The sequence below is a fragment of the Polypterus senegalus genome, chromosome 18 (assembly GCF_016835505.1).
Source record: "Polypterus senegalus isolate Bchr_013 chromosome 18, ASM1683550v1, whole genome shotgun sequence".
In the NCBI taxonomy this organism is placed as follows: Eukaryota; Metazoa; Chordata; class Cladistia; order Polypteriformes; family Polypteridae; genus Polypterus; species Polypterus senegalus.
The window spans coordinates 49,728,556-49,753,497 of NC_053171.1; the positions used below are offsets into that span (position 1 = coordinate 49,728,556).

Below are 24,942 nucleotides of genomic sequence, written 5' to 3' on the forward strand. Positions count from 1 at the left end.
TGCAATGTCCATAAATAAAGTGCAAGGACAATCATTAAGGTTACTGGAGTTTACCTCAAAGAACCATGCTTTTCATGTGGTCAGCTATACAGTATGTTGTCTGTTCCAGAGTTGCTCCTAATGGCGAAACGAAAAATGTCACTCTAAAAGATTCATAGCAACTATACTCCGTTATTCATTAATAATGGCAGTTTGACTTTTGTATAATATTCAAATAAAAAAATTAATTGCCAAATAATGTATGGAAACTGTTTCACTTTTTTCAATCCCCGCTTAGTTTATTTACAGTATGAAAATCCTTAAATAGGATCATTTGAAAGATAATCAGCAATGTCTTACATTTGGATGGCACTATGGACTTTTAGATCCTGTGTCCTGATTGCAAAGCCATCATCTCTGTGGAGTTCATAACATTATTCCTGTGTCTGGAAGAGTCCTTCTCCATGTACACTGATCTGTCCCACACTTCCAGTGTTGAGGAGTGCAGCCGGGACCTATGATGCACTTGTACAGAGGTGCCCAATATGTCGATCGTGATCGACCGGTAGATCACAAAGGTAGTGCAGGTAGATTGAGTTGCATTCAAAAAAAAATTTTTAAACGTTAGTCTATCATATATCCTCCCTATGGCATTTGCCACTTGACTCTGGCTGTGATCTAGTTAGCCTTCCAATTTATATCAATTAAAGAAGGGATTTAAAAAAAAAATTGTTTGGGGAGAGTATGGGCTGGATGTGGAATTGGAAGAGGATTTTCTTCTCACAATGTCACAATCGAAATACGCTTGTCTGATCTGTCAATCTATCATTGCTATTCCAAAGAAGGAAAATTTGGAAAGGCACTTTTGAACTGTTTATAAAAACTACGAAACTGACTTCCTTCCGAAAAGCAATCTGAGAAAGAGAAAGGAGAGGGAACGAAAATCGCAGTTAATCGGACAGCCGTCATTTTTCACTCGGGTGAATTCAAAAGCTCCTTTACTGCATTATTCGGCACTACTTATTTATGTGAGTCAGCCTTTTCCCACATGAAGATTATTAAATCCAAATACTGTAGTGACCATAAATGTATTAAATTGTTATTGTGAAATAAAGGTTATTCAGTTATGTAAGGTACGACAACATATATTTTATGTATAAAGTATACTCAATATATATATACTGTATATATATACAGTGGAACCTCGGAAACGTGCTCGCAATCCAAAGCACTCGTATATCAAAGCGAATTTCCTCATAAGAAATAATGGAAACTGAGATGATTCGTTCCACAACCCAAAACTATTCATATAAAAATGATTAATACAAAATATAAAGTAAAATACATAATACAAATTAACCTGCACTTTTCCTTTAAAAAGAATAAAGGCTGGAGTGAGTTTCTAAACTCATGTGGGATTCCACCCAACGGGACAACACGCGGAAGAGCATCCTAAAGCAATCGCAGTCTCCCAGTGCTGTAGCAGTTCGCCGTATAAGCGCATCCAAAAAGATTGCAGACATGCTATAAGCGCCTGTCGTCAATGGGTCATACAAGGAACATTATAAAGATCGCGGTACAATAAATAACAGCACTATTGCTGTTTCAAGCTGAATAAAGCTGGTGTTAAAGTACTGAGACTCAGCTTCGTGTTTTGGGGAGAAAGATGGGGACTCGCACTTCACAGCGCGCACACACAGTCACAATGCTGTAGTAAACAGATGTTGACTATATGAGTGAGGCACACAGACTCAGACAGAGAATAGGAGACGATTGCCAGAGAGAGAGAAAGAGAGAGAGAGAGAGAGAGAGCTGGGCAAGCGAGCGAGATAAGGAGAGAGAGAGAGAGAGAGAGAGAGAGACGCACTGGGCGAGCGAGCGAGATAAGGAGAGAGAGAGAGTGAAAGAGACGCGCTGGGCGAGCGAGATAAGGAGAGAGAGAGAGAATCGCGCTGGGCGAGCAAGCGAGATAAGGAGAGAGAGAGAAGAACCATCAGCTCAGTTGTGATCACATGACGCTCAGCAGACAAAGTGTATCCATACTACTCGTATTGCAAGACATCGCTTGTTTATCAAGTCAAAATTTATTAAAAATTTTTGTTCGTCTTCGTAAACCAAGTTACTCGTAAACCGAGGTTCCACTATATATATATATATATATATATATATATATATATATATATATATATATATATATATATATATATATATATATATATATATATATATAATTTTAATGTAGGTAGATCATTTTGATCTGGTCATTTTAAAAGTAGCTCGCAAGCCGAAAAAGTGTGGGCACCCCTGCACTAGTATACCATGCAGGGTTGTGGAGTAAAGGGTTGGAGAATGTATGCAATATATTTCACTTGTTCCTTTTCAAAGATACATCCTGGGCTGTGCCTGACCATTTTGTCTGAAACAAAACCACACTGAAAGCATGAGATTACGAAACTACTCTGCAATTACATGAGACTTCTTATCAGCAGGTATCCTGCCCACTGCACTTCCATGTTAGTGTTTTATCAAGAGCTTTACTTTTTTGCATGTCCACTTCTGCTTTTAAGATGTTTTCCCAGAAGGAGCTCATTAGAGTTCTGCACCATTGACCTCCCCTGCTGCTAATAGGACTGCTTTCTTTGAGTAAATCTAACCCAGTTCGTCTCATGCAGAGTTAAAATGATGATAATGGAAAAAACAACAAAAGAAGCCTCCAAACATAAAAGACAGGTCAGAGGCCCACTGAACATTTCCTCATGAAAGCTTTCAATCTAAATTCAACTAAATTCAACTAACTAAATTCAAATTTATTTTAGACATTCTTATATTTTTAAATCCAGGAAAGAAAAAAATAGGCAAAGCTTAAATTCCTACTAGTTTATTAAATTAAGTAATCTACACAGCATTGCAATGTGACCAAAAACAAGTGTTCTGTGGACGAGCAAAATGAACGTAACTGTATGGTGTTGCCGCTTGTCTAGTGTTGGCCAGAAGACATATGGACAATTGTTACTCGCCAGCAGAGGGAAACAGTCAGTTCTGTTCTTCAGCTTTGGTGTCTCACTGGGGTCATCAGTTGGTCTTATGGTCTTTGTCATAGGAAATGATTACATTTAGTGTCATGGCTTAGAGCAGGGCTTCCCAAGTTGAGTTCTGGTGTACCACTGAGGCTACAGGCTTTCATTCCAACTAGCTTCAGACATCAGTGGATCACTCGTATGTCTCATCAGTCTAATTGTTTAACCTGGCCTTTTTTCTTATTTGGGCATTCAGAAAGCAGTTCTAGTATGATATTTGCATTTAAAAGAAATGCAGAATTTGAAATTCTTGTTTCAATTCAGCTTTTTGCAGTGGAGCTTGCACCCTTCATTGTGTCCAAATACTGACAATTGGTGAAGAGCAGCACAGACACGGGTGCAAATGACACTGACTGTTAAAGCAGAACCGCTATTTCAATTTTACATTCATTTGTGGGCTAATTAGTAATTGAAAGCCCTATCTAAGTGGCCCTCAAGTTCAACCCTGTGGACCACCTCAACTACAGGTCTTCATCCCCACCACCTTCTGCTCTTACTTGGGGTCCTGCCTTTATTAAACAAGCTGTTATTTCCAAGTCTCTGCCATTTTTGGAGTCAATCCAGAAACTACCGAATAGATTTGCTTAGTTTTGTAGGAAGCATTTGTGTGTGTGATGTTATTTATTGATCTTTTTCTTGCTTTTTAAGATTTTTTTAAATATTCTGGTCATTTAACCCTTTCGTCTTAATTAGCTCTTATTTGAATTTTATAGTTAAATAGCTGCTCCCCTTTAATATTCAGTGTCATTTGCACCCGTGTCTGCACTGTGTATCACTGATGTCAGTATTTGGATACACAATTAAGGAAGTACACTTTACAAGTAATAGTGGATTAAAACATATGGTAAAAGAAAGTTAACATTTAAATATATGGCAAAAATGGACATTTCTAAATTTTGTTTACCCGTAAATATACAGTACTAGCACATATTTCTGAATGCAAAATTAAGACAAGAAAAAGACTTTTTGAATAATCAGATCATTGAGAGGTAAGTCTGAACTATTTATTTGTGAAACTGGTTAGAATGGAAACCCTCAGCCACAGTGGTACCTGAGGACTGAACATGGGAATCTCTGGCTTAGACTATGAAAAATGAGCAAAAGCTCTCCCTTCATGATGGAAGATAAAGTAGAACACTGGCTAGAAAGAAGTGGCACCGAAATTCGTGTGTGGGACTGGTAGAGTATCAAACAAACAACTTTTATTTTATATAACGTCTTTTCTATAGTGAGCCACACCTAGCTGTGCTGAGCTACAGCAAAATTTTCACATCTATTTTTTACCTTTTAATCACAGACTTGTGTCGCGTTCGGGGTTGTTTCCTGCCTTATGCTGCCAGAAAAGGCCCATGACTTGGTTACCCAGAACTGGGCTGAATAGGTTTGATAGTAAATGGCACAACGGGGAAAAAAATCAAAATGACTTTATCAGGGTCACACTGACAGCCTTGGGGTTTAACAGGCAAGGATACGTAACCGGCAGCTACAGTTTAAAACCGTATATCCTCCCATTCCCAGTCTAGCTGCTGTGGGCTTTGGCACATGTCAGTTGGTGCAGATGTCAGGGTGTTTGGTCCATTATTGTAACTTGGGGACCACTCATACAGGGGGACTGAAAGCTATGGACAGTTGTAAACTTAGATAGTAATGAAATTACTACATTAGATATACAGTACATTAATCCGAAAGGGAAGCTGCAATGTTACAGTAGCTAACATATAAAAACTAGACATATACACTAAAAATGTAAAAAGTGAATAGCAGATAGATAGATAGACCTGTAATTGTAGTTATAGCAGACAACAACACTGGCAGAAGCACAACTGAAAGAACACAATTATTGGGAAAAGGAAGTTCTGTGTAATAATATTTTAGTACCAGCAGTCTTCTTAGCTTCAGTGTTTATTTCCTGTTATGCTGGCAAGCAAATGTATGCCAGTCACATTGCAGTAGAAGAGGGAATAGTACTAAGAACTGATAACTGAGAGCAACGTGTGTTGCTGTCAGGTTAATGCTGCAGTATGTGCTGATAATGATAATGCTCCCCGGAGGACGGCGGTAGAATCAGCTGGCTGCTTAAGGTGCACCACAGGTTGGCCTTCCAATGCTGTGAGGCATTGTTCATGGTAGCCATCAACTAGCCAGCACCCTTCTCTCTGCTCCTATCTCGAGACTGGCCATGTTAGTGCTCAGAATGAACATGACCATCCTGTTTATCTTGTTAAGCCTATTGTCATCTTCACATTTAAAACCACAGACTGACAGAACAAACCAGACATTTTTAGGTCACACCAAAGGACCTGATCCCCCCACCACCTTTATACTATTGCTTCTGCATTTGGTACCTCCATTGATGACCCTCTACCACTATTAATTGTCAAACCGGCCAGAGGTGACTAACCCTGTACTCTCAAGTGTTCACTGCACCATTGCATGTTTATAGGTTGCTCAACCTATCTTGCGACCCCAGAGCCTGACATACTGTAGTTTGTGTGCCACCTTTCAGCTTTGTGAATAAAGTGTCCATTATGCCAAAATAAAGTGAATTCAATGAGCTCAATTATTAATCCCCCATTTGGCAGCATTGAAGTGTGAACAGAAGAGTTATGTGTCCTGATGCTAAGGCCTTGTCAGTTTGATTAATGTCATCCACTTATCCATGTTGCACATTGATCATTTGGCACAAGAGTCAATGTCAAATTTTCCATACAGTACTAAAGTGCTGTAATTTTTACAATTTATGTTTAAAACATGCAACAGATAATGAAAACTTTAGAAATATTAATGCAGCCAGTCTGCTCCTGTATGAAACTAGTAGCACAGGGGTTATCGAAGCTGCGTACAGCTCCTGGAGCATGACTTCACTACACTCTGTGTGTAGACCACATATTCTCCTTGTGTCAAAGTGCAATTTTTTACCAGTAAAACTGTGAATGTTATATTAGGTGGACACTCCAAACCAGACCAGTGTAAGTAAATGTGTAATGTGAACTACCGTCTCATCCAGGGTTGGTTCCTGTCTTGTTCCCAATGCTCCCAGCATACATAAGCTCAGTTTTCAGACAGTGAAAACTGGTAACCCGTCAAACGTACTTTTAGATGTCAAATGTTACATTTCATGACATTTTTTTAGCTGTTTTTCTTTTCTTCACATTTCTGATTGGGAGTTTTAAGAATTGACAATGCATGATGCCAGTTTCAGTTCATTTTGAAGTGTATCTATAAAACAAAGAAGCTTTGGCCTGTGTCCATTTAATTTCAGGGTGTGTACGAGTTTATGAAGAGCAACCGAAGGACACGACAACCTCACAGATTTAGCGTCAATGCATACAGCAGGCACACTGAAGGGGAGCTGACACCCTCTAGGGTAATTTAGCAAGTTTTTCCAGTCCCCTTCATGCTTTTGACATGTGGTAAATGTAGAGCGGAGGCGAATTAGGGGAGAATATGTTAAGACACACACAAGAGGCAAGCCAGCAGTAAACGAACAGCCGCAGGTGTTTCTCAGGGTGTAGGCGGGGTCTTTTATCCATTCATCCATCCATTTATCAGATTTGTGACTATTTGGACAAAAGTGGGTGTAAGGCGAGAATTAGACTTGAGCACACTCATGTGCCCCCTCACACCAAGTCACTAATCAATTGATCGACTGTGGGAGGAAGTGGGAGTAGGTGGAGAAATGAGCTACAGACACATGGAGAGATGTCAGAGAACTGAACCCAGGTCCCTGGATCTGTGAGCATAAAGTTTTCAGAAATGTTGAAATTACTTTAAGTATACTTCCTGATATGCAATACTTTTCTTATTCTTCTTATCACCAGAGGTAATTTCTTCAGCTATCTAACCTGCTAACATTACATGATTCTTGAGACACATTCTTTCAGTTTTATAGTCTGTTCTGCTTATCATTTGGCAACACTCCATGTTTTCTCTCTCTGCTGCTTATTCACTAACTGCTTAATGACTTTGTTCTTGTACTCTCCAAGCTCCCTGAGGTCCATAATGAAGTCATAAAGAGGAGGGCACCTTGACTCAAGTGGCCTTGTGTTTCTTTGATGTCTTGTGCTCTCTCTGTCTTTTTGCTCCGCTCATGTCAATAGTTGAAGCACTCCTGAGCACAAACCCCTCCACAGAGTGCTTCACTGATGCAATCGCTAGCAAAAATGTAAATAAGTTGCATGCCAGTACAAGATGAACGATGTTTAGTACATACTGAAGGCTATTCCCAGTAATTGTGTCTTTTGCGAGATTACCTGTTCTTTTAGTGGTCACGGGACCTTTCTCTGATTACTCTGCTTTATTCTCACAATCTAAAGGCACTAGTGTTTATGACTTGCTGTAATGTAATTGAGTGTGAGAGTGTGCTCTGATACACTGACATCCTGGTCACAGATGGCTCCAGCCTAGGCTTAATTTCTTAAGGTTCACAGAATGGATGGATGGGACAAAGTGGCATGCAGCACCTAACAGTTGAAAACCCACTCACACTGTGACTGCTGGCCTATAAAGATACACATAAACAAACACAAAAAGATTTTTTCCATCCATTATTAAACCCACTTAATGCCATTCAAGGTCTCAAGTGTCAAAGCCCATCTCAGCTGCATGGGGCACAACATACAGTAGAGGACCATCCTTGGAGATAATACAATCTCAGGCCCCCACATACACACTGTGCCCATTTAGTGTCACCGGTTTATCCAGCCTTCTCGTGTTTAGCATGTCAGAGTAAAAATCCATGCAGACATGAAACAAATGTTTCCCAAATACAATTCTGTCAAATCTGCTTTAAATATGAGGTATCATTAGTCAATTATGTGTATACTTTATGACTGAACCAGTGACTACTACATTAAACTGCTGTAATATAGGTGTACAAAAAGTAGTCATCTGTAATGTAAACTTTATTCTAAAAATTATATATTTTTAAAATTTTGATTGTCTCCCGTAATGGGGTGGGACAGTGGCTAAGAGTGTCTTAGTGTCCTCAGTTCAAGGGTCAGAGAGCTGATCATACTTTTTACAATGCAGTGCACAGGCACCGGGTCATTTAGTGCAGCAATGTATTTCTGTTTTGTTTTTGGAGTGAGACTTGATCACTTCATCGCCCCCAGGGTGCAGGGCCATCTTAACATATGGGCACAATGGACACTGGCTGGGGTCCCCTGCAACATAGGGGCCCACAATGTTTCTGATACTATGTATGTTTCTGTTTTACCATCAAAACAGGGTCCTTGGCGCACTTCTTTGCCCAGGAGCCTGTGATGCTAGTAAGTCTGCCCTGCCTGGGTGAGTCCCTCTTGATCATTTGTATCATTTCAATAAACAAGGGAGGGGATCTTGGTATTAAGGCTCTTCATTGTCTTGAGCCCCCGGGTGCACACCCTGATGGTAGATCTGCCCTGAACTGAGTTTGAATCCCATACCCAGTCAGTCACTTTGCGGTGTTTGCATGTTTTCCTTGTAATTTCTGATTATTCTTCCAGTTTCTCATGTTTCTCTGAATCCCCAAACACCTTCAGGTGAGAATAAAGGATGACTCTGCATTGGCTCTGCATTGGTATGTGATTGATTGGCACCAATGATGTACTGACAAGGGTTGATAAGTGTCTTGCACCAAATGCTGCTGGGATAGGCTATACATTGGGTTTGAGAATGTTGAAATATGTTCTCCATTATTTTGGTTTATACAGTTAGGTCCATAAATATTTGGACAGAGACAACTTTTTTCTCATTTTTGTTCTGTACATTACCACAATTAATTTTAAATGAAACAACTCGATTGCAGTTGAAGTTCAGACTTTCAGCTTTAATTCAGTGGGTTGAACAAAAAGATTGCATAAAATTGTGAGGGAACTAAAGTATTTTTTTAACACAATCCCTTTGTAACTGTATCCATATTTAAGTACTGCTGGCACAGGCTCTGACTGTAGGTGATCCTGAACTGGATTAAGTGGATGGATGACTAGATGCTTAGTTTCATTTTAATGTATAGATGCAAACAACATAATTTTCTGTTAATCATCTGATTAAATAAATTTTACATTATTGTAAAACAGAAAAGCATGTTAATGCAGCAGTTAGTACTGGTGACCCACAGCTTTGGGGACCTGGTTGCTACTGGTGTAGAATTTTCCAATGTGTTCATGTAGCCTTGTGTGTACGAATAGACTGCAGCCCCCGTTACATTGAATTGGAGTTTGTAGCTTCATAAAATGAACGAATTAGTATAATATCCAAGTATATGAGAGTGAAAGAAATAATGGAGGGACATCTTGACTGCCCTTTGTCTTATACTGCTAGCCTTTGCTGACTCTGAAATTGAAATAGGTGGTTGCAGAAAATTAAACAAACTAGCCGAAGCCCGCCGTAGCATACGGCAGTGTAAGAATAGGATCAGAAAACGATGAGAAAGGAATTCAGAAATCAAGAAGAAATAAATACTTCTTGAAAGACACAGGTGTGAATAGGTGCTTTGGTGGTGATGACAGATAATGAGTCGAAAGATCTAACCCTAGAAATAGCCACATACAACTGACCATGGCTGAAGACTGGTTGTTAGAATTATTGTGAAGAGTAAACAGCATGTGGGTATGAGGAAGGCCGCGTTTCTGAAATTCGATTACGTAAATATAATCAATAACAACCTGAAAAAGATGTTGTTGTAGAATGTCTCTAAGTAATTCCTGCAGCTTAATCCAAAAGACTCGTACTACAATATCAAGTCTGTTCTCCGGTCTTTGGGTATCCGACAGTGCATGTAGAATTTCCGGCCAAGCAGGATTACATGTGAAAGTGATAAATAAATGAGGCTGTCCAAATTTATGTACTATGGCCATGGCATCCTGCTAGTTTTGTTGCATGTATTTTGGACTTCCTGGAAATGTGGACAGTAATATGATCATTTTGCCTACATGTACATTATTTTCAGTGTTTGCTTGCAGTGTGTCTGACAGTCCTGTTGTATTTTTTCACGCGCAAATCTTGTTGATGTAATCTGAGATAGTTGAGACGCACGTCCTTTTAACATACGCATATACAACTTACTGTTATAATAGTTCGCCACTGGAGTGCAAAATACTAAATATATTCCTCATTGCTAATCTGTACACGTAAAATTGGCATTGAGTAAGCCATCTTCGCTTGGCGGTTCTTTTCTCTGGAACCTGTTGTATATCTTTGTGCCAGCCAATGTCTCCATAAGGGAATAAAAGTGGGTAAACCATAGGATCACAATTCATATTGAGCATGGAAATCTGTTTACAGGAGTTGCCTATGGGACAGATGCAAATGTCCCTTTCGGCAGGCGGTTCGCCATCTTCAATGACATTGGTGTGACATGTCGGGGCATTGTATCGTCGTAAATCCTGTCTAAGGTTTTCCTCGAAAAGCATTCGTACAGATTCTGTTGGATTGGACTGAGCGATTTCATGCATGTGTTTGTATGATTTAGCAAGGGGTTTGATGGTTCTGAGCATGGAATCTAGCTGGAGAAGTAAATTTTCACTGCATGTAGAGTTTGCTTTATTTTTTAAGTGTACTGCAGATGCTTGGCAAGAAATGGCGTGTCGGCTGCGTGTGGGCGGGACCGGTTTATGGACACGGGAGGAGAGTTAGAGTTGGCGGGTGGGGCTCTGTCGTGTGTATCCCATGACGCGGGAGGAGGGTCAGAGTTGGCGAGTGGGGCTCTGTCGTGTGTATCCCATGACACGGGAGGAGGGTCAGAGTTGGCGGGCGGGGCTCTGTTGAGCATATCCCATGGTCTTAGAGTTGGCGGGCGGGACTCTGTGAGTTGGCGTGCCTGGCCCTGTCGTGCGTATCCCATGGTATCCCATGGTCTTACAGTTGGCGGGCGGGGCTCTGTGATTTGGCGGGCGTGGCTCTCTGTCTTGCGTGCCCTTAGTGAATCTATACTAATAAAAGGCAAAGCCTTTACTCACTCACTCACTCACTCACTCACTCACTGACTCATCACTAATTCTCCAACTTCCCGTGTGGGTGGAAGGCTGAAATTTGGCAGGTTCATTCCTTACAGCTTCCTTACAAAAGTTGGGCAGGTTTTATATCGAAATTCTACGCGTAATGGTCATAACTGGAAGCAGTTTTTCTCCATTTACTGTAATGGAGATGAGCTTCAACGCCGTGGGGCGGAGTTTCGTGTGACATCATCACGCCTCCCACGTAATCACGCAGTACATAGAAAACCAGGAAGACCTCAAAAAGCGCTGAAGAAAACATGCATTATATAATTGAGAAGGCAGCTAAACAATAAGAAGCGAGCGAGTGACATATACAACCATATTCATGAGTTCTGCTACTTCGGAAACAAAGCACGATGTAAACCTACACTTTAAATTAAGTTCATAGACAGGCTGCGCTGGCGTTTGTAATTTAGTGCCTGCCCATATAAGGCCGTCCGTCAGCGGCAATCCAATAGCAAACTGCCACGGGTAAATATTCACGGGTGAAGGACTGTGCTTATGGAGAGGAAGATGAGATGGTCAGGGTGGTGTTTGACACAAACTCAGCGAAACTGCAGAGAAAGTTTTAAGTGCCAGGACTAAGGTAACATTAAATACAGCCATGGACATAGCAGGAGATGGCACCAGCACAGCTGGGAACCTTCGATGCATGTACACCGAGTGGCTCACGTGAACTGACGCAGTGCACAGATAAAAGCAACAGTTCCAAAGAGCGCTGAACAAAAACCGAATTACACAATTGAAAAGGCAGCAAAAAATATGAAGCGTCTGATAAGCATATTCATAAATCCAGCTACTACGGAAACAAAGCACACGGTGGAAAAAGTCAATGTCCCGCTAAAGGAAGACAGTGTAAAAAACCCGTGCATGCAGTGTGTCAGGTCTCAGATAAAGAAGAAGACGAGCTGTTTATTGATGCAGTAAGAAACGAATCGATGAATGAAACCTGTCATCTTTACAACGATTGACAAACACGGAATGTAACTTGAACACAACACATCCTACAAATACGAACCTGATTGAAAGAAATAATGATAATCAAATCCTTGATGACAGCAACACTCAGTAACACTCACAAAACAAATACTGTATATTGACAGTCATGTTACGTTATTTTTAAAATGTTCCCTTTTCTTTTTCTAGCTTTTTTAACACACTACTTCTCCGCTGCGATACGCGGGTATATATATATGTATATATATATATATATATATAACCCGATCTACATACTCGAATAATGGATACTTTATTCGCCATCAGTGATTGTTTTGGTAAAGCCATACTCAGTGTATTCATTAGATGAACGGTAAAAAAGTAAGGGCAAGGGAGGATGACTTATTGAGGCATGCAGGCTGTAGTGCGTCAACTCTATCTGAATTGCGATCACATTTGAAAAATATATCTTTTCAAGTTCTATTTAGTCCATATGTGTCAAACTCAAGGGCCACGGGCCACATCCGCCCAGCGTGTAATTATATCCGCCCGAGATCATTTTATATACTGTATTATTGTTATTAAAGCCCGGGTATATGAAGCGCTGGTAACACAATAAACTACAGATCCCATAATGCAGCGCTTCAGCTGCCTTGCCGAACAGTTACGCGTTAATCAAGTCTACTTTAAGATGCTGCAAGTTATTGCGAAGCTAGCTCACACGATGCTGAAGAGAAAAGTTGATTCTGAAAATAGAGCCTTTAAAACCGATGGGAGGCTGAGTATATGTTTACTGAACCCGTGTGTCTCATTTGTGGAGCTAATGTGGCTGTAATTACAGAATTTAATCTAAGACGGCACTATAAAACAAAACATCAGGGTAACCTGAAAGACCTGAATGCAATGCAGAAGATACAGAAAGCAGAAGAATTAAATAAGAATCTGACACTTCAGCGGACGTTTTTACCCGTGCACAATCACAAAGTGATTTCAATTGAGGCTGCTTTTATGGGAGACACAACCACTTGCCCCACTTTCCCTATTACCAAGTAATGTTAAACCAAGTCGTCACTACGGTGTTCCCAAATCGCACTTTGCTGATAAACTGAGCGCACTGAGTTTGCACGGCGCTTTGGTGACTTTGAAGAACAAAAAGTCCGTCTACATGCGGCTCGAACCTTGTGCATGTTTGGTAGCACATATCTGTGTGAGAAGCTCTTCTCAGTGATAAAGACTAACAAAACAGCACACAGGAGTCGCCTCACTGATGAGCACCTGCAATCCATCCTGAGAATCTCCACAACACAGAACCTCACAGCAAACAGAAACGAACCTGTTGCCAAAAAGATGCCAGGCGTCCAGCTCTAAAATGACATATGAGCAAAGACAACTGAATGATTTGATTTGTTATTGCTGAAAGGAACACATTTTATTTATATTTCTAGGTTTTGTTATGCAGCATGTTCATATTTGAATTTGTATAATTTTGACAGGATATATTTTTATGGAGAGCAAAATCTTTTGGGATATTTAAAATCTAAGTTTATTTTTATAAAATATAAAATTACATAAGAGTAAAGAAATTTGAATGTTTGTTCTTTTAATGTTTACTTTATTTCTAACTTGTATAATTTAGACAGGATATATTTTTATGGAGAGCAAAATATTATAAGTTGTTTAAGGTTTGAGTTGATTTATTCAGGAATAATATTCCTGTCTGTTTTACCATTCCTACCAAAGATATTTCTGTCGACTAAATAAAAATTCCTTCTATTTAAAATTTAAATAGAACTTGAACAAATCGATAGTTCATAATATCCACGCAGACTTGCACGTAAGAGCGGAGTTATCCGTTTTAACAAACAGCGTATTGCACTGATCTGAAATAGCTGTGTGTGTATATATGTAGATATGTATGTATATGTATATATATGTTTATATATGTGTGTGTATATATATATATATATATATATATATATATATTTGTGTGTATATATATGTGTGTATGTATGTGTGTATGTATATGTATGTGTATATGTATAGATATGTATATATATATGTTTGTGTGTGTGTGTAAATATATATATATATATATATATGTATATATATATATATATATATATATATATATATATATATATATATATATATATTTATATATATATATATATATATATATATATATATATATATATATATATATATTTACAACAACACTCATCACTCACAACAGTGACAAAACAATAACATTGACAATCATGTTACTGTACGTTATTTTCAAAATGTTTCCTTTTCTTTTTCATTGCTTCTTTAACACACTACTTCTCCGCTGCGAAGCGCGGGTATTTTGCTAGTTATATATATAGATAGAAAAGCAGCCGTTACCGAAAAGAACAATGAAAAGTCAACGTGGCTCAGAGGTGCATGTGGACCGTAGCACAGACAAAAGCGACTGAGGCTGTGTTTGGTGAGTTGCTGCGTGCAGGCACATGAGCAGGCAGTACACATGCCTCAGGAGCCACGGTGGACGCGTGAGGACGGTTACAGTTGGAGGGCGGGGCTCTGTCGTGCGTATCCCATGACGCGGGAGGAGGATTAGAGTTGGCGTGTGGGGCTCTGTCGAGTGTATCTCATGGTCTTAGAGTTGGCGCGCGGGGCTCTGTGAGTTGGCGGGCGTGGCTCTCTGTCTTGCGTGTGCTCTCTGTCTTGCATGCGTCTTGCTTGCCCTTAGTTAGAGTTGGCGGGCGGGGCTCTGTCGAGCGTATCTCATGGTCTTAGAGTTGGTGGGTGGGGCTCTGTGAGTTGGCAGGCGTGGCTCTCTGTCTTGCGTGCATCTTGCTTGCCCTTAGTGAATTATATATATTGATGAATATGGTGAAGATGCCAAGCCATGCCCAGAGGTGCCCAGTGACAGCACCACCACAAACCCCTGCCACAGAAAAAGTGGGTTAAAGATGTGGACGGCTCGCTAAATTACTACCAGGGGTGATTTCCTGCTTCCACTCGACTCTATACTTGTTTCAGTGGAAATGGATGGATGTTATATGGTGAATAATTATTAAATCTTCAGCAATAATATTCTGTTCATGCGCCTTTAAAGGGACTATAATATTTTTCACTTGATAAATAGCCCACATGAATGCCTGTGTTTGGTTTCCCTATGCAGTTTTTGCATACAATGCTAAGATATGGGATAAAACGTGATGTGTTCCTCTTCCAACATTAGTTACCTAAAATTAACAACTTTGGAATAAAAGGGATTAGATCCAAAAGGATGTTAACTGTACTTAAATACACTAGGAGAAGAGAGTTTTTTAAAATGTATTTTAGTGTTCCTAATCTGAATTACAGATAATGAAAAAGAGCAGCTTTTCTACAAAATTATTAAAACTGTGCTTTGTGTCCACTAATGGTATGGTACAGTACATGTCTACTCACTTTAACCAAAAAAAGAAAGAAGTAACTGGTTTTGGGAGTTAATCCCTTCAATTGTAGCTCATGCCCTTTGCTATTAATTAAAACATTTGGACTCTGTCCACTTAAGCAGATAAATAGTGCCATTCCGATTCCTCACATTTTCTGGGCCAACACCAGCAGTAGCTCTGCAGTCATCTCCTTTGTTAGTCCCCTTGGAACCCAAGTAGCCATCGGGCTGTAGAATACAGAATTTGTATAGCGGTGTTGTTCAGGGTTATGCAATATTAGTTCCTTTATTTTCATTGTGACCAAAAGGAGGCGCCCAGAGCCCAAGACTTCAAACACAAGTGCACTGACAAAGTCAGGGGTTCAAAATAATGTATAATTTTTTTTCTTTCTTCAACTAGTAGTGAATCCAATTTGCAATTCCATCTCTCTCTGTACTCCTGGTGCAAGCCTTGTTCCCTACCTCCTGACTCTAACTACCCAAACAAGGCAAACCGTACCTTTTTTTTACCAGATCTGAGAGTACTTCCGATGCCACAGCACTGCACATAGATACTTTATTAATCCCAAGGGGAAATTCACATAATCCAGCAGCAGTATACTGATACAAAGAAATAATATTAAATTAAATAGTAATAAAAATGAAAAAAAAACAAAAAACCAGACAATAACTAAGTAATGTTAGCATTTACTCCCCCGGGTGGAACTGAAGAGTCGCATAGTGTGGGGGAGGAACGATCTCCTCAGTCTGTCAGTGGAGCAAGACAGTGACAAAAGTCTGTCACTGAAGCTACTCCTCTGCCTGGAGATGACACTGTTCAGTGGATGCAGTGGATTCTTCATGATTGACAGGAGTTTGCTTAATGCCCGTCACTCTGCCACAGATGTTAAACTGTCCAACTTTACTCCTACAATAGAGCCTGCCTTCTTAACAAGTTTGTCCAGGCGTGAGGCGTCTTTCATCTTTATGCTGCCACCCTAGGACACCACCGCATAGAGGAGGGCACTCGCCACAACCATCTGGTGGAACATCTGCAGCATCTTACTGCAGATGTTGAAGGATGCCAACCTTCTCAGAAAGTATAGTCTGCTCTGACCTTTCTTACATAGAGCATCAGTATTGGCAGTCCAATCCAATTTGTCTTCCAGCTGCACTCCCAGATATTTGTAGGTCTGCACACAGTCACCTCTGATGACCACAGGGTCCATGAGGGGCCTGGGCCTCCTAAAATCCACCACCAGCTCCTTGGTTTTTCTGGTGTTAAGATGTAAGTGGTTTGAGTCACACCATTTAACAAAGTCTTTGATTAGCTTCCTGTACTCCTCCTCCTGCCCACTCCTGATGCAGCCCACAATAGCAGTGTCATCAGCGAACTTTTGCACGTGGCATATTAGAAGTCTGATGTATATAGATTGAACAGGACCAGAGAAAGAACAGTCCCCTGTGGCGCCCCTGTATTGCTGAACACAATGTCAGACCTGCAGTTCCCAAAATGCACATATTGAGGTCTGTCTGTAAGATAGTCCACAATCCATGCCACCAGGTTTGAGTCTACTCCCATCTCAGTCAGCTTGTCTCTAAGGAGCAGAGGTTGGATGGTGTTGAAGGTGCTAAAGAAGTCCAAAAACATAATTCTTACAGCACACATCAGAATCACTTCCCGGCCAGGTGGAAGTTCCACTAAACTGAGATTTCTTCTCCTGCTAGATGAACCCAAGGACCCCAGCTTGGCTGCTGTTTTGAATTCCAATTCCCATGTATCCCTGTTATGTCCAAAATGGGATCATGCCAGAGAAACACTGCCACCTCTTACAATCAGGGATGATCCGTCACTAAAATACAGCCTCCCCCTGTGTATCAATTATAATTTCTGTCCAACTGGGACAAGAGCTGGGAACCATCTTGACTGAGCTGCACCTCTGTACACTTGATCAATCCATTATGGCCTCCCAGCCGGGGAAGGTATTCCACTCCATCCCAGTCGGGACACCAGTCCATCTGTGTTGACATTCACACTACAAAGCAATTCACGCCCACAGTTAAATGCCATGAAGGCTGGAGTGATTTTTGTGTTGTGGTCTGCCTGGTGTTCCTCAAAATTTAAACAGGTGGGCCAACTTTCGCAGGGAGTATAACGATCTCAAAAAGAGCATGGTAATCATTTAGTTTTTTATTGTGAAATAAACAGTCTCAGCTCAGCTTTTTGAGAACTTCCCAATGATTGTAGCCATGGATAGGGCTCGCCCAACCCACAGTTCCTCTCTTTTCAAAGAAGTTTTATCAGATGTGACAGATTATGAAATGTTTACGTTCTTTGTTGATGATATATGACACTTGAGACTTAAGTAGTTTGCATATCCTGCTTAGAATTACACAGTAAGAGACTGGTGTGCATCTCCATTGTGGCTTCCTTAGTCTCTAGACTACAACTAAACATGTTAGAAAAGTATACTGCGGTGTATAGATTGTTTTAATAAGCAGTCTCGTGGTTGTTCTCCTTCAAACAGCGAGGTGTGTCCTAATGGCTAAGCTGTTGGGCTGTAAGCCACAAGTTGTTGTGTCAGTCCCTGTGGTTTACTCACTGTTTGTCCCTGAAAAGGTCAGTTAATCTGCCGGTCTTCATTTTGTAGGAAGATGACAACAGTTCTATCAGGCACTTGTGGTCTGTAAGTCAACTGGGGTAAAACGTATGAGATAAATAAATGACAGTGCTATCAAAACGATGCCACTGTTCAGGAACAGCAGTAACTTTACAGTGTATGTATAACATAAGATAGAGTATGTGCTTAGACAAATGCAGGGGGGTTGCCAAACAGGATGCTGCTCCATGTGAGAGCTCCCTCACATTCATACAGGCTTAAGTTTGGAATTACCTGCCAACCTAACCAGGAACATTTCCCTTACTTTCAGCCAGAATAATTATCCTTATGAACATTAAATGGTCACCTTAAAATAATCTGGAATAAAAAAAACAACTAAAAAGAGACAAAAACTGGGCGAACAATTCAAAGGTGGTCAACCTGAACTAGAATCCAAAGTGCTTTTGACAGTGCACCCTCTCACCCAGCTTGTGGCCGCACCCACTCCTCTTAATGTGTTCAGCACTGCTGCTTTCATCATTCACCTTCAGTCCATTGATAGAGTTGGCATATCAGTGATGAAGCAGCAGACATTTAATAACTGTCCATTAAACATACGTGTATATTCCATTCAATCATCATCGTAGCACCCAACGCATCCTGTCTATGGTTTGTGAGCAGGGGTCTATCCTGCAGGCATTGAATGTCAGTCTATCACAGGGCACACTTAAAGGACCTGGCAGTTAAAGTAGAAGTTTGGTAATTTTTAAAATTGAATATTTTTTTTTCACAGCCAGGAAATACAACATTTTTTGCCTTGGAAACTTATGTTGTTAAGCTGTATTTGTAAAATTTGAAAAGCATCAACTCTTATCACCTAAAATGGCAGCCAATGGGGCACCAGGAAGAAACGTGAAATAAAAGCTTAAACTTGCCAAATAAGTCCCCTTAGAAGTAACTAACATTTCAGTTTCCAAAAGCATGCCTTTCTCATTACATGGTATGTTTATAACTTAAAAAAGGGTAAATAATTATATTTTATCTCAAGGTCTTGGCGCTGTCTTTCTCTTTACTCAAATCTTGCATGTGGAATTTTATGGAGTCAATTAGAAGCTCTATGGGTTCAAATTACCTGAATAACCTGAAAGTAAAACTCTTGGCTGTAGTTGTGTGACAAAACTAAAATGGTTCAGAAAAGAGCATACCTGAATTATATTGAATTAAAATAAACAAATGGAAATTTTAGAGTTTGCTATCAAAATGTTATTACAACACGAACATACGTGACGCTCGCTGCCAGTATCCATGACCAGCGTAGGTTAAAGGTTGACATATACTGTATGGAGATAAGGAATAAGTTGAACAGGAAAGCTGAACAGTTTTAAAATTGGTGAAGTCTTATAAAATTACATGTTGCTGCATAAAAATATGATATGCACTTTTCAGTATGTGTGTATTCTGAAAATTTGAATTAATGTACAGCAACATTCTGGTCTACAAAATGTTCATATTTAAAACTTTTTTCTAATGCACAATTAGGGATAATTAGAATAGAAGAGAATAGCTTTTATTGTAATTGCACTCTGTATGCAGGTCTCAGTGTAATGTAATTGAATAATAACAGCATGAAAATGAGAAGTATAAAGTGCATGGAGAACAGCATAGAATATAAACAAAAACATATCCTGCACTATGTGTTTAAAAACAATAAAATATAAAGCACATCAGAATAATTGTAACAAAAGTGAGGGCTTCCTGATGAATCCTACATAATTTGTACTGAGTTTAGTTCAATTAAAGCTCTACTATTAAAAACTCGCTTTAAGATTAAGAGATTCTGGCATACAGGGTCCTGCAACGCCTGCCAGAGGGCAACAGGATGAACAGATAGTACCCGGTGTGTTGAATCGTTGGTGACATTACTAGGCCTGTGGAGACAATGGGAGTGGTAGGTGATGTCCATTGGCAGAAGCAGAGTTCCAGTGATCTTTTCTACAGTGTTTATGACCTTTTGGAGGGTTCTGCCATAGAGGAATTGGAGTACCACATCATCAGAGAGTAAGTAAGGACACTCTCTATAGCAGAGTTTGAAAATCCAATTTTTCACATGCCAGCGTGTTCACAACCCACTGTGAATTTAGCGCGAGCCACCGGACCAGGATCAAGCACAATCGTTAAAATGTTTTTTCTGTGTGCTCACCACAGCGTCAGAGCTTTAACTGAATTAAGCACAATCTATCAATGCTTTTCCTCCTTGGTGAATCAAGTACTGTACATTCGTCAGAGCAGGGGTTGGGGAGGTTATTTAGGTTTGGCCGCAATCCACCTGCGATGCTGATACTATTGTAAATCGAGCTTGATCATTGGAGCGGTGGGGGTGAGGTTTTGTCCCTCGGCCCACCTGCAATGCCGCCACGGCCCATTAGTGGTCTACAGCCCACAGGTTGGGAAATGCTGATCTGTGGAACATTAGTAGAAGGACATCAGCAGCTGCTCAGATAAATTAAATTTCTTTTATATTCTAGGAAAACAAAGCCGTTGCTGTGCCTTCTTGATCAGTGATGTAGTATAATTGTCAGCGAAAAATATAAAGGTGGAGGCTCTTTCTAATTTCTCCCCATTTATTGCACGTGGTCCCAAGTTGTTAATGCACCTCCTTAAACCAATTATGAGTTCTTTGGTAGCACATTACAGATTTTTAACCAAACCCAAGTGTTTCAAGTACTGCTCCTCTTCTTTGTAGACCAAGTCATTGCTGTCTGAATACAGCTTATGTCATGACATCTTCGAACTTAGCAATGATGTCAAAACACAGTCCTGGATGTAGAGTACAGGAAAGGGCTCAGCACACAACAGTCTGATGATAAGAAGTCATAGGTCCAGAAGCTAGTGAACTAGCTAATCCACAGGTCCAGAGGTTTAGAAATCAATCTGGTTTTAAAAGCAGAGCTATAACCAATAAACAGCATCCGGACATTAGTTCCAAGATTTTAAAGGTGAGCTAGTGCAGAATGAAGGACCATAGCAGTGGCATCATCTGTAAATTTTTAGCTCTAAGCATACTGGTGATTGATGTAGAGCGGGTGAGATGAGTCATTTAGTGTAAGACCAGCCTCTCAGAAAACTTTATTATTATGGGTGTGAGACCTACTGGTCTTATAATCACTTAGACTACCAATGACTGGGTACTTAGGATCTGGTATTATAATGGTAGACTTCAAGCATGTGGGGACCTTGGAATGAGACAGAGGCAGGTTAAGGATATTCATAAATACCTTTGCTAGTTTGTTCACACAGTCTCACAGTACCTGTCCAGGTACACTGTCAGGTCCAGCCGCCTCCTGAATGTTAATGATTTGTTTCCTTACCTCCTAAGTCTGCACGGAAATAATTTTTTAAAAAGTTATAAATGGTGCTTCACTTAACAACACACGTTGCAGAAGCAAATAAATGTATGCAACAACTGCAAAAATAACTTTGACTTCAAAAACACCAAATGTATCCTTCAGTTTAAAAACCACTTCTCATTTGCCTTTTTGTGGTGACACTTGCAGCACATTTTTCATCTCCTCCAGTGGTATTTCTTGAAGTTCCCAATCCAGTTTAGAAATATAATCCCTCCAGCATGTTCTTGATATGTGTTCCTAGTGGGCCTTGCTTGATACAATAGCCAGGGGATCTGGTGAGAGGGGCATCCATTGATTGTGTTGATCTGAAGAACCAACCAATATACTCCATAATCCTGAATCCTTCACTCTGTCTTGGAGAGTGAGCACACTAACTGCACAGGAGCCTCATTCTTTCACTCACGGCTATAACTGACAATGAGGAACCAGACTGACTAGAATGTTTAAAATTGAGCAAGAAGAACAACTGTCCATCCATCCACTATCCAACCCACAATATCTTAACTACAGGGTCACAGGGGTCTGCTGGAGCCAAACCCAGCCAACACAGAGTGCAAGGCAGGAAACAAACCCTGGGCAGGGTGCCAGCCCATCGCAGGGTGAACAAACACACACACACACTAAGCACACACAATTTAGAATCGCCAATGCATCTAACCTGCATGTCTTTGGACTGTGGGAGGAAACCAGAGTACCCAGAGGAAACCCACGCAGACATGGGGAGAACATGCAAACTCCACACAGGGAGGACCCGGGAAGCAAACTCGGGTCTCCTAACTGCGAGGCAGCAGCATTACCACTGTGCCACCATGCTGCCCAAGAAGATCAACTATTGGTAATTAAACTTTTTTCTGTTATTCGTGTTCTGGAGCATTGCAGTAGACCCTGAGGGCATATCATAAAACATGTCAGTATTCTGATTCACACTGCAAATTGCATTTTCTATTTCTAAATTTCTTATTTAAAAATTTCAAGATGTTTAAGGTATTAATAGTAATAAATAATTAATGCATACTCATACCTTTGTTTATGACTTTAATGGAATTTTCTTAAGAATATTAAGATATTTTAAGATATTTTAATGTTGGAATTAATTTAAGAACTTGGGAATATACAGTTTTCAACCAGGAAGGGAGCATAAATTCGGTATGCCTTGTTTGATCAAACTGTTTCTGTCTGAATGATTATTTTTATTTGGTCATTCTTGACAAGGCATGAATTTTTCAGTTTAGGCACCCCTCTGTGTAAGGAGGACTCAATGGATTTTTGGCCTAAGGGCAACACCTGGTAGAACCTCATAAATTTTAATGAATACCATAGAGCATATTTCTGATTTCAGTTCTTTGAATTGTTCTTTATATGGTTTACATTTTTAGAAAAAAAAAATTCCCTGACACTAGATGCTATTTTTTAACAGCTTTCTAAAGACTTCCAAGATGGTGTCATCAAATTCCACAACCTTGGCTGAAACTGGGATCAACAACACAGATTCAACTTCATGCTTTTTCTCTGCTACTATGTGGGAATGGATACAGATGATTGGGCCCATCTATATCTCCATAGTCTGTTTCTTAGGTTTTGTGGGAAACGCTTTAGTACTTTGTGTCTTCTGCTTTCACAAAAAGCACTGCACTATTGCCGAAATCTACCTTGCAAATCTTGCTACTGCTGATCTAGTGATGGTGAGTTGCTTGCCATTCTGGGCCGTGAATGTGGCAAATGATCTTGCGTGGCCATTTGGAGACCCCCTCTGCAAGATTATTGGCGCTGGCACATCCATGAATATGTATTGCAGCATCTATTTCTTAGTCGCCGTAAGTGTTGATCGCTATTTAGCCTTAGTGAAAGCGCTATCAGAGGGAAGAAGCAGAAGCACTTCATTGGCCAAAGTGACTTGTGCAGTTATCTGGGTGTTTGGGCTCATAATGAGCATTCCTAAGCTTCTTAAAAAGGTGGAATATTTCCCTACACATAATGTCTCCTTCTGCTACCTAAACTATACCCACACTTGGCAGCATCTTCTTAACAACAACGTGCTAACGATTGTCGGATTCCTCATCCCTTTTCTTTGCATCTTATACTGTACCTACGAGATCATTAAAGTGCTAAGGAACAATTCAATGGAAACTTTTAGAGTTAAAAAAACGGAGAGAAAGGCAACTCACTTGATCCTAGCTGTGCTATTAGTGTTTTTTATTTGCTGGATTCCATTTCATGTTGTGACATTTATCGATACCTTGCTTGTAGCAAACATTGTTGGAGGATGTGCCTTGAAGGACCTGAATGAATTCTTAAGTCAATGCCTGGCTTATTTCGCTTATACCAACAGCTGCCTGAATCCAATTTTGTACGTAATCGTCGGCAAAAGTTTTCGAAAGAAAGCCATGGGGTTATTTCAACAACTACATAACCGATTGGACAAAGCAAACATGTCAGTAAGATCATACATGTCCTCTACAAACCAACGGAACACATTATCAATCTATGATAAGGACTCCTCTGTATAAGGGGTGCCACACCTTGAAGACTTCTCTAACCACATTAGGGTGGTGTGGAATGGTGGCTTACTTAGAGGACAATCAAAAGTGGCATAGCTGGTGGAAGTTCTTTCTAGCTTGAAGCCACAGAGCTTAAGCATGGCTGCAGACTGGCTGGCCACTGGCGAGGAAGAACAGAGGTGGAGAAAAGAAACTGGGATTACTCGATCACAACCATAATCTGTAGCCAGACATAATATTCATCTGAGATGTCTAGTCCAGAAACATTGGAGTTGAGAACAACATTTGAATTCCACTGGCTGATTCCTTTGAAAACAATATGAACAGAATAAAATTTCTTGTGGACATACTTATGAAAAAACAAAATGAGTTAGTCAAAGTGAAAATAACAGCTCTTGGGTGGCAAAATGAAGGTAATCTTATGACAGCAGCACTAAGCAGTAATGTATTACAGAGACAATTTATTGAACATAAAGACAAGTGGATCCTCTAAGCTGTAAAAGGCATCAAATGAAACTGTTCTGTTTGGATACCTACAGTATGAACTATATCATTCTTGTTTGAAGCTAAATCATATTTTATATAACAGTGTGCAGTAAATGACAGTAGAATTATATTAATTCATAGTCAGTGTCATTTGTTTTTTATATGTATTCTCATTTACTTGTTCATATTTGATATTGCAATTGTCAGAGAATCTTTTATTGTATGTTATGGCTAAGTTTTACAAGACCTAATGTATTTATAAAAAGCTGGAAATACTTTTACTTTGCTGTGTTTCTCCCGAAAATGTTTTTTTAGGCGTGATGCAGTACAACGGATGTTCCAAGTGAACTGTCATCACTGGTATTTAAACCACACCGTAAAATTATGTGAGTTTATGTTAAGCTTTCAGATGTGTGTATGTTTCTTTGCAGTGTTTATACTTTTGTTGCGAAATGTAAGAAAAAAGAAACAGTCTGAAGTCATTTGCATTGTTTTTAACTCTTAGTCATCATGGTAAGTTTGTGCCTCAGATATTTATATAGCTAACCCAGGCAGATGTAGGACAAATGGGGATTAC

General features: G+C 39.9%; 1 protein-coding gene across 2 annotated transcripts in view; it reads left to right on the plus strand.

Annotated features, from left to right (window-relative positions):
• Positions 1-24,495, plus strand: part of LOC120518568 (B2 bradykinin receptor-like) — a 33,881-nt gene extending 9,386 nt beyond the window's left edge. For both annotated transcript variants that reach the window (XM_039741434.1, XM_039741435.1), the window contains one exon: positions 22,799-24,495. In XM_039741434.1, the coding sequence (XP_039597368.1) occupies positions 22,799-23,888 (1,090 nt within the window). In that variant the 3' untranslated portion in view covers positions 23,889-24,495. The remainder of the gene's footprint in view (positions 1-22,798) is intronic.
• Positions 24,496-24,942: the final 447 nt, after the last annotated feature.